Source organism: Haliotis rufescens, unplaced genomic scaffold (genome assembly GCF_023055435.1).
Source record: "Haliotis rufescens isolate VD_foot unplaced genomic scaffold, xgHalRufe1.0.p SCAF_13, whole genome shotgun sequence".
In the NCBI taxonomy this organism is placed as follows: Eukaryota; Metazoa; Mollusca; class Gastropoda; order Lepetellida; family Haliotidae; genus Haliotis; species Haliotis rufescens.
In genome coordinates this window covers 19,239,146-19,250,404 of record NW_025963813.1, presented here as the reverse complement: position 1 = coordinate 19,250,404, position 11,259 = coordinate 19,239,146, and the positions used below count along the sequence as shown (strand labels likewise).

Genomic DNA, 11,259 nt, shown 5'->3' with positions numbered 1-11,259 from the left:
TATGTTTATGAATCACTATCAAATATCGATGATGCCAAATGTTCGCGAAAAGGTGAGCGTATCCTGCCCCGCCAATGGCCACCCGTCACAAATACATGCAAAGGCAAGTCAATTGTTCACTTATTTCCAGGAAGTATCTGTTCGTCGCATGAGGGATATGTCCAAGTGTCCATCAAACTGTGTCTCAAATTTAGCGTGCGAGATCCTAAGTCATGGGACGATAGCCGCAAATCCTGCAAAAGAGACAGTGCAGACCTTCTAACATTTTACCAGCGAAAAGAACAAAACGACGTGATCACATTTAGGGAGGCCAAGGACGGTATGAACATTTATTCTTTGGTCGTGTGTTTGTTTGTTGTTAAACGCCGCACTATTAACATTATTCCAGCTATATGACGGCGGTCTGTAAATAATCAAGTCTGGACCTGACAATCCAGCGATTTACATCATGAGCCTCGACCCACGAAAAGACAGAGAGTCTGACCACCCGATCCCATCCACGCTAAGGAAGAAAGTCGTATAATGTTAATCAGCTAGGGAGCTGAAAGATATTGTATTGAGAAGCGGAAGTGTTTGAGACAACGGAACATGAATAGAATAAACGGCTTGGACTCATAACCAAGGTGCATACAACATATGATGCAACTTATAAAGATAAAAACTACTTGAAATGAAAAAGCTAAAACTTTATTCCTGAAAACTATCTTTACAAAATCCTGTTACAGGATCACATCCGTATAGCTTTCAGGGACAAGGTTATATAACTAACCAAATTCTGTTTGTTTGTTTGTTGTTTAACGCCACACTCAGCAGTATTCCAGCTACATGACGGCGGTCTGTAAATAATCGAGTCTGGACCAGACAATCCAGTGATTGACATCATGACCATCGATCCACGGAATTGGGATACGATGACATGCATCAACCAAGTCAGCATGCCTGACCACCCATCCCGTTAGTCGCCTTTTACGACAAGCATAGTCGCCTGTTACGGAGCATGGGTCATTGAAGACCTATTCTAACCCAGATCTTCACAGGGGCTAAACCAATATTGAACTTGCTATGAATGCATGGAAATTCATTTGCTTATGTCAAAATTTATCTTAAGAAATTCAAGTGTATTCGGAGTAACATGTGTCATAAGTGGGTGTAAACAATGCATAATGACTCATGAATTCATGATAACATGAAAACACAACTTTGTTGGGATTTCTTGTTCAGAATAAGTCCCATGCAACCAATGCTTGTGGCAGTTCCCACCCAATAGTCGGACATGTCATTTGTCCCACATACAGATTTTGCCAGTTGTCACACAGAGGATAGTGTGATCCTATGGTTGCAATGAAATAAACAGCTTACTTCTAAACAGGAGATAGGATGCTGAGAGCTTGAGTCACAGTTCAGATAACTAATCAATATTGGAAGACACACTGTAAATATAACTGAAATATACAGAACACTTAGGGACTGACCATTTGATACTCTCGAGGGGGTGGGGTCGTGGCTGGGATTTTGTATCGAGATAAGATATCTTTTTCAGCTTCAGCTGCAAAAATAGATATATTTTTTATTTAAAACTATGAGCTGAATATTATTTTTAAAGAAAAACACCTCTTCTGTGGCAGGCAATATTTTTCGTCTTAAAGATCTGAAGCATAATTATGTTTTTCAAGAATGTTCACTTCTTGTACAAATTCACATGTCACCATTGGTTGCAACAAACATGTCAAGATGCAGCTTCATTGATCTTGTGGATTCTGAGGAAATAATAGCATTTAGTGAATTTAGCCATTTGGGAACATGGTCAGAGGGCAAAAGTCAAGTAAAGATCAACTTTTAAAATGGCGCAAAAATCTAACATTTGAGCCCCACTACTAACTACACATATATCAATTTCTGTAAATTTTGAACAAAACATGCCATGTCCGTTTATCAATATGGCTGCCGTGACGGCCATTTGGCCCATTTCACAATCAGTTAGGTGAGCTAAAAATGCAGATGCAGTTTGTTGTAAGCTCTTTGAACTTGTTAAAATGCCAGGCCATCTAGATTGGTCTTACCGTTGTCATGTTTAATATGGACACATTTAACCTGGAAACCAATTAAGATCAGTGATGATTCATTGCCATGAAATTATTTACCTTTGTTGAGTGATTTTGCTGGTGATCAAAAATTTAAACATATTTCCTTAGTATGTCTCCAAATCTGGCCATGGACAGTTCTAGTTTTGGACAAATTCCTGGTCTAAAAATCTGGTAATTGACACCACCCTGTGTCCATAAAAATGAGTTGATAAAAATAAAAGAACTCTGTATGTCATTCCTTGCTTTGTTTAATGGCTAGGTACAATGTTATATGGGTGAAATAATCCTGATACGATGTTAAATTTGAATTCAATCACTCACGATGCTCTGGTGCAGGTATAGAGAATACTACACTCATTCTCGTTAGATACCATTCCGAAACGAGTGGACTTTCTATGGTATCTGATCGAGCGAAAGCTCACGAAAGTTCACGAGTTTCGTAAAAATGGTATCTAACGAGAATGAGTGTGGTATTTTATTTATTACCCACGTTAAATATGTATGTAAGTGTAAAGACATAACAACTTTTGTTCGTTGACAGACCAAACTGAAACCGGTTGCAAAATCTGGTTGCGCATGAATATTGATATATGCCCTGTTATCTGTGGTATTTATTACTTGCCATTTATAACGTTTTTAGAATTATAATGTTGAGTGTTAATAGGCTGACACCTACACGACGCACGGCATAATCCAATTGAGTTCAACATAATAATACTTCAAACACGTCAAAAGTTGAAACGTATGAATTTAATACCATACAACGGTCTACCTTCAGAATTCAGGCGTCCGTTCCACAAAACTATTGTAGCCCTAAGGTTATCGCAAGTCACATACTTTAACTTAGACCAACGACTGTCGTTGCTTTACAGTGGGATCGTAGGGCAAGCCGTTTTCACATTTATTACGGAATTACAGATATCTTCAATTCTTTAAAAGATATCGGTATTTTACTTAAAGATATCAATAATGTTTTTAAGATATCAAAACATAATTATAGATATCTTAAATTCATCTATGATATCCATAATACAATAACTGATATCTTAAAATGTTAAGGTGATATCAACAAATTAGTTTGTGATATCTCTAAATGTATTTAAGATATCATTAAACAATTACCATTCTACTATACATAAATATAGTAGAAATAAATTCAAGATATCTTGAAATAAGTTATACATATCCACAAATGCATTACAGATATCTTTAAATTAATTAGAGATATCTTTATTTCAATTAGAGATATCTTTAATTCAATTCAAGATATCATTAATTCTGACCGTTACTGATATCAAAAATCCAATTAAAGATATCATTAATAATTTTGATGATATCTTCATATCAATTATTGATATCAGTTATCTAATTTAAGTAACATGAAGGAATTACACGAATTATTCCAGTTCCCAAAATGGCGGGAAATGATTTACAGATTTCTTTAAATACTTCCTGTCTGGGACCCCTGAAGATTCCGGGGTAGAATAGGTCTTCAGCAACCCATGCTTGCCGTAAAAGGTGACTATGCTTGTCGTAAAAGGCAACTAACAGGATCGGGTGGTCAGGCTCGCTGACTTGGTTGATGCATGTCATCGATCCCAATTGCGTGGATGGATGCTCATGATATTGATTGTTCTTAATATATATTGTTGTGCTTCTTCAACTTTGATCAAGATCATAAGAAACTTCATTATATAAACTGCTGTGTTATAAACTGCAGCAATGTGCATTGTTTTGGATTACATTGTTGATCATTAAACTGTGACATGGATACATCATTACTAAGACATGTACGTGATCTGTCCATCTCATTCATGAGATGTAATGAGTGTAATTGGGGATAAATAGAGTATAATTTATCCCCAATTTCACTCCTTGTAGTCATTGGCAAATAAAGGTTTTTTTCACAAATACTCATTTTTCCTATTTTTAAAATACAATAACAAAACATAATAATTGACATCTTATCTGACATTAAGTAGCACTTTTGATTGCTTTTTTTCGCTTTCCAGCTTCTCCTTACCCATCGCTTTTCATAACAAGTATTTACAACAGCAGGGGATATTGACAACTCTGTCTTCTTCTTGTACTTTATTTAAAAGCTTATCTGAAACTGTATACAAGTAATGCATTACTTACAAATCATCAGAAATAGTTATCAGGAAAAGGTTCACTGCATTCCAGAAATAAGTCATTTATATAACTGACATGTTTAGATGAACATGGAATGTTAGTACGGAATCCTGCACGTCTCATTCACACCCTAAACTTCCAACAGAGTCGTGAATATATATGGCATCATGAGTCAAGCATCTAACTTAACAAACATATCATTGGTCTGTCATTATTTTAACTGATAACTTCACAATTATTTGCTTACATAGTTGTTCGTGTTTTGTGTTAGATGATAAACCTAGATTCATGCCCAATAAATTTCATTTGAAGCCAAACCATTACCATTACAAAAAGCAAAGTCTTTGGTAAAAGTGGAAGTGATGTGTTATATGGCATTGTTTGAGTTCAATAATTCTGTTTACATTGAAATAAATTTGTTATATTGAGATATCAATGATGATTAATTTTTTAACTAAATTTTGCTTACATAGACTCCAAACCCTAATTTTCACCATAATATTAAATCCCTTCAAAATAAGAAAATCATCTAGCACATCTAACCTGTGTAACCAATATGCAGCTGTATTTCTTATCTCGTCAGTAGATTTGTTCAACTGAAATAATTGTATGTGTGCTGTATCAAAATGAAAACACTCTTCTTACAGACAAACACTTGTTACAGAGTCATCCTTCATGCTGACATTAAATTTCATCATCTCCATCCTGGTCTGGTTGATTGGTCATGCTGTTGTTTGGTCCGATCTGTACGCCACTGCAGGCTGTGATGTTTGTGACAGGTGCATGATAGTGCTGGCTCTGATCAATTATCACTTGTGTACATGTTTCCGATGTGGAAGGACTCTCCTTCTGGACTTCTTGTGACGAAGCTGAAATACATCAAATTCTGTAAATTGTAGACTAACCCAGTATCCACACCCATTTCTACATTTATGACTCCATAATTGCAAAACATATTGAAGTCAGTTCTTAAATAAATATGGAATATTTGATTATAACATAAACCAATGTGTTTGTTTGAGATGTCTGTGACTATGACAACAGTATGGAGATTAACCTACCATGTTTTGTGAAGTATACTACAACCAACCAAAGTTAGATGTCAAACATCACTCCAAATATTGCAAGCCTTTACAATAATTATAAACCTCCAGTGACGTCATCTCATTGCTCTGGATAGGGTTTTCTCCTCTGAGCAAGTATTTGCACTCAAGTTGAAAACTTGGAGCGACATTGACTATACATAAAGAAGTTTTTCTTTCCGTGCAAGATCTGTTTTGAGGTTTTACATCTTACAAGCAAGACCTAAGGTTTTAGTTTGCCGTGAATGGAACCTGCTACCACATAGCTCATGTTTAGTATTGTAACCAGTGTTTTCCCACTGAGCCATTTGGGCAGGTGATGAAGTAAAGATTCACTGAGCACGTGGTTCGTGTGTGTTGCCAACCAGTTGGATCACATGCTAGCATATTAATGAGCATCAGACAAACTCATTCTAAATATGGGTATGAATATTAAATTAATATTTGATTAATGGATGTATCACTTAAAGAGTGAGTGAGTGAGTTAAAACTTAAAGTCACATCGGCAGTATTCATCCATATCGTGACTATCAAATGTTATACATAAGAATATCAATTTATGAAGATGTCGGCTTATACATCAGTTCACGACCTCAAATTTGGCCTTGGGGGATAGATAAAATTGTAAAACCTTGGGCCTATCTGCCTCGCTCTAACTTTTTTATCTATTTCCCTTCATGTCTTACTACTCCCAACAAGACTGTTGACATCATAGTATCCAACCTAATTACTTATCATGGTCCACACGCATCCTCACCTGCACTTGATTCATCTGCCGTCAAAAGTCCCTCTTCCCCACCGTTCTTATCCACCTTCACTCTTCTATCCCGTTTCTTCTTTTCTAGAAGCACTGATACAATAAAACACTGTTTTACAAAGCAATATTGAGTATTTATAAATGGTATCTCTGTGCCAACCAATGTAGTAGGATATTTGTAAACCTCTTACTCGGGCTCTCTCCTTTGCCACAACTATCCATTCCGGTAAAGAGAAAGTTTCTATTCATCAGCGAATTGTATTTTGGGAGTTACGCCCCCTTACGTCTCTGACCTCTTAAAACGCTACGGGAGATACATCCCATTATATGTCTAGCAACATTACCACAGCGTTGAGAAGGCAGCATTGGCTTTGCTCAACATTTTCATTACCATTTCCAGAAGAATACCCCAATTACTTACCCGCATGCATTTCCTGTGTGAGGCTATTACCTATAGTTTGGTTATGTGCATGCCCCTCCAGCCCTTAACCTTGACTCCAGCTTACTTAACGAAGGACCGAAATTTCTGGTCTAATAGTGTTACTATTGGTCTGAGAAAAAACTTAAAAACTGAAAATCACATTTCTCTCTCCACATAAATATGAATTCCAAAATACTGCGCATTATACTAGGGTGCACACTATACTCAAGAAAATATGGTACATTACACAATTTCACAATAAGGATATCACTTCCAGTTTGATGAAATACTCAGACCAATCGATGCTTGTTGGCACATGTTTGAAATCAAGAAAATATATGTGACAAACTTTTAAATCCAAAGATATGCAGCATAATGCTAAGATCAAAAACACAGGAATTTCTTCACGTTTAATGATAATTAATATCATAAGGTTTCTATGACATAATTACATTGACAAAATCTAGTTCTGATTTTCAACCAAAGTGTCACAGATTGCAATAAACGAGGAATATTAATTCTTCAAAGTGAGACAACAGGCTGACCACTCAGAATCTACTACTTGACTTTCAAAATGAAATATGTTGATGTTGAAGTCAAACAAAGATGTTATTGTTCTGGATTATGTTCTGTGGTTAAAGAAATAACGACACATAACTTATTGTGTACAGTACAGAGTCTGGCAACTATAATTAGGAGATAAACATACTGTGTTTTCCATGTAGAGCTAAGTTACCTGTAGACTTAACCACGCTAAATTGAATTGGGAACTGAATGCACAGCCTGAGGCTTCAAATGTTAAATTTTGTGCAGTTAGTCAGCTGAAGATATATCAATGATGAGTGAAACAGTTCCAGTAGCTTACGTCCAAAAGCATTTACAAAACTATCACATGACTGTCTCTTTTCTACTGGAACAGGTGGTTCTTGGGGAAAGGATGCATTGTTTGTTTGTTTCTTGTTTAACGCCGCACTCAGCAATATTCCAGCTATATGACGGCGGTCTGTAAATAATCGAGTCTGGACCTGACAATCCAGTGATTGATATCATGAGCATTGATCCACGCAATTGAGATTCAATGACATGCATCAACCAAGTCAAGCAAGCCTGACCACCCAATCCCGTTAGTCGCCTCTTACGACAAGTATAGTCGCTTTTTACAGCAAGCATGTTCTGAAGACCTATTGTACATGTAACCCATATCTTCACGGGTCGAAAGGCTGCAATGATGAGGCCTGGTTTAACAAAAGTCTCTTGATGGTAGAGCCTCTAAGTGTTTTACCACATTCTATGAATTAGCAATCATCCTCTCGATTGCCACTGTAAAATTGCTGCGTTCAACATTTAAGTGAAATGCATAACATTCATATTTCCGAGTTCACACTATCTTTGACGATTGGAACGGAAGCAAGAAATAAGAATAAAGGCCACACTCTGTTGATATTTAGTGATACTTGTCAAATGTCTTCTTATTTCATAAGGACTGGTAACCTTTTGCAGGGCTTGCAGATAAAAAATGCACAAGTGCTGTGGGTTTGTTTAATTTGTTTTTTTGTTCATTTTCATCCCTGATAGCAGATGTTTTCTTAGTCAGTATCAATCTCTTATCTTCAAATAAATGAACTATATGATTTAAGTAGATTAATAACTGCATAGATAGTACCTAAAACATGATCTATAAGAAGGGTTAGAGAGGAACAAGATACTATTAATAAGGACCAAATTAAATATATTACATTTTGTTGGGTTTTTTTAGTTGTTTAACGCTGCACTCAGCAATATCACAGCTACATGACAGTGGTCTGTAAATAATCGAGTGTGGACCAGACAATCCAGTGATTTACATCATGAGCATCGATCTATGCATTTGGGATATGATGACATGCATCAACCAAGTCAGCTAGCCTGATCACCCGATCCCGTTCATCGCCTCTTCCAACAAGCTTTATGGGTTGCTGAAGATCTATTCGCTACCCAGATCTTCACAAGTGAAATTTATTATGAAATCTGACATCAATTAATATTTTGAAAAAATGACCCCCTTGCAAAGATCTATGACTCCCTGTAGAACAGCTGGGGAGGCATAATGACCCCTAGTTTTAAGAGGCTAAGGCACACCCTGAGGCCTACCCCACCACCAAAAGATATGAGCTTCTGTCCTGAACAGAGTGGAAACACCCCAAAACATGCCAGAACTGGATCAATCTATCTTATAAAGATATAACAATAAATATTGCACTGAAACAACAACAAAAGAAATTGAGAGAATAATGATCTACATGTGAAGTTTAACCTACCAACAACTTTGTACACAACCCAGGATATGGCTAAAACAACCAAAACAGCAACAACTGCAGCAACAATGCCAGGTGTCCAGGTTTTTCCTACTCCATGTTCTTGGCTGAAAATAGAGACAAAATCAGAAAAAGACAAATCAAACAAAATTACATCACATGCAGAAACAGAAGCATGGACACGGCATGATCAGCTTATCTATGACAAAGCATGTTCAATAGGTTTTAACAAATAGAGATTATAATACAAGCATGTGTGTCATACTGATTTTACGAAATGAGTGTCAGAATTCTTGTATTTCCCAAGCAAGAGTAAGGGTAATACATGCATACTAACATGAGTTTCATAAAAGTCCAGGTTCTGGTCTGGGAAGGAGGGTGTTGTCAGGTGCTTTTGTGGTCTGGGAAGGAGGGTGTTGTCAGGTCCTGTTGTGGTCTGGGAAGGAGGGTGTTGTCAGGTCCTGTTGTGGTCTGGGAAGGAGGAGGGTGTTGTCAGGATGTGGTCTGGGAAGGAGGAGGGTGTTGTCAGGATATGGTCTGGGAAGGAGGAGGGTGTTGTCAAGTCAGGATGTGGTCTGGGAAGGAGGGTGTTGTCAGGTCCTGTTGTGGTCTGGGATGAAGGAGAGTGTTGTCAAGTTCTTTTGTGGTCTGGGAAGGAGGAGGGTGTTGTCAAGTCAGGATGTGGTCTGGGAAGGAGGAGGGTGTTTTCAGGATGTGGTCTGGGAAGGAGGAGGGTGTTGTCAGGTCAGGATGTGGTCTGGGAAGGAGGAGGGTGTTGTCAGGTTCTTTTGTGGTCTGAGATGAAGTAGGGTGTTGTCAGGTCAGGATGTGGTCTGGGAAGGAGGAGGGTGTTTTCAGGATGTGGTCTGGGAAGGAGGAGGGTGTTGTCAGGTCAGGATGTGGTCTTGGAAGGAGGAGGGTGTTGTCAGGTTCTTTTGTGGTCTGGGTTGAAGGAGGGTGTTGTCAGGTCCTGTTGTGGTCTGGGAAGGAGGTAGGTGTTGTCAGGTCCTGTTGTGACCTGGGAAGGAGGAGGGTGTTGTCAGGATGTGGTCTGGGAAGGAGGAGGGTGTTGTCAGGTCCTGTTTTGGTCTGGAATGAAGGAAGGTGTTGTCAGGTGCTTTTGTGGTCTGGGAAGGAGGGTGTTGTCAGGTGCTGTTGTGGTCTGGGAAGGAGGTAGGTGTTGTCAGGTCCTGTTGTGGTCTGGGAAGGAGGAGGGTGTTGTCAGGATGTGGTCTGGGAAGGAGGAGGGTGTTGTCAGGATGTGGTCTGGGATGAAGGAGGGTGTTGTCAGGATGTGGTCTGGGAAGGAGGAGGGTGTTGTCAAGTCAGGATGTGGTCTGGGAAGGAGGGTGTTGTCAGGTCCTGTTGTGGTCTGGGAAGGAGGAGGGTGTTGTCAGGTTCTTTTGTGGTCTGGGATGAAGGAGGGTGTTGTCAGGTCAGGATGTGGTCTGGGAAGGAGGAGGGTGTTGTCAGGTCCTGTTGTGGTCTGGGAAGGATGAGGGTGTTGTCAGGTTCTTTTGTGGTCTGGGATGAAGGAGGGTGTTGTCAGGTCAGGATGTGGTCTGGGAAGGAGGAGGGTGTTGTTAGGATGTGGTTTGTGAAGGAGGAGGGTGTTTGGCAAGTCAGGATGTGGTCTGGGGAGGAGGAGGGTGTTGTCAGGATGTGGTCTGGGAAGGAGGAGGGTGTTGTCAGGTCCTGTTGTGATCTGGGAAGGAGGAGGGTGTTGTCAGGTCCTGTTGTGGTCTGGGAAGGAGGAGGATGTTGTCAGGTCCTGTTGTGGTCTGGGAAGGAGGAGGGTGTTGTCAGGATGTGGTCTGGGAAGGAGGAGAGTGTTGTTAAGTCAGGATGTGGCCTGGGGAGGAGGAGGGTGTTGTCAGGATGTCGTCTGGGAAGGAGGAGGGTGTTGTCAAGTCCTGTTTTGGTCTGGGAAGGAGGAGGGTGTTGTCAGGATGTGGTCTGGGAAGGAGGAGGGTGTTGTCAAGTCAGGATGTGGTCTGGGGAGGAGGAGGGTGATGTCAGGTCCTGTTGTGGTCTGGGAAGGAGGAGGGTGTTGTCAGGATGTGGTCTGGGAAGGAGGAGGGTGTTGTCAAGTCAGGATGTGGTCTGGGAAGGAGGAGGGTGTTGTCAGGTCCTGTTGTGGTCTGGGAAGGAGGAGGGTGTTGTCAGGATGTGGTCTTGGAAGGAGGAGGGTGTTGTCAGGATGTGGTCTGGGAAGGAGTGTGTTGTCAGGATGTGGTCTGGGAAGGAGGAGGGTGTTGTCAGGTCCTGTTGTGGTCTGGGAAGGAGGAGGGTGTTGTAAGGATTTGGTCTGGGAAGGAGGAGAGTGTTGTCAAGTCAGGATGTGGTCTGGGGAGGAGGAGGGTGTTGTCAGGATGTGGTCTGGGAAGGAGGAGGGTGTTGTCAAGTCAGGATGTGGTCTTGGGAGGAGGAGATTGTTGTCAGGATGTGGTCTGGGAAGGAGGAGGGTGTTGTCAGGTCCTGTTGTGGT

General features: G+C 40.0%; 1 protein-coding gene across 5 annotated transcripts in view; it reads right to left on the bottom strand.

Moving 5' to 3' along the window:
- The window catches only part of LOC124132262, a 29,079-nt gene continuing 17,820 nt past the window's right edge, over positions 1–11,259 (bottom strand). The window contains exons 9-13 of one of the 5 annotated variants that reach the window (XR_007220374.1): positions 8,775–8,878; positions 6,057–6,149; positions 4,863–5,086; positions 4,108–4,197; positions 1–233 (exon numbers count right to left, since the gene is read on the bottom strand). Coding sequence is in view for 3 of the 5 variants with exons in the window: in XM_048394298.1 (XP_048250255.1) it covers positions 4,902–5,086; positions 6,057–6,149; positions 8,775–8,878 (382 nt within the window). In the remaining 2 variants the exon portion in view is untranslated. Of the gene's footprint in view, positions 234–3,209; positions 5,087–6,056; positions 6,150–8,774; positions 8,879–11,259 lie in introns of those variants that run through there. The other 4 variants (XR_007220373.1, XM_048394298.1, XM_048394299.1 and 1 more) reach the window with 4 other exon arrangements.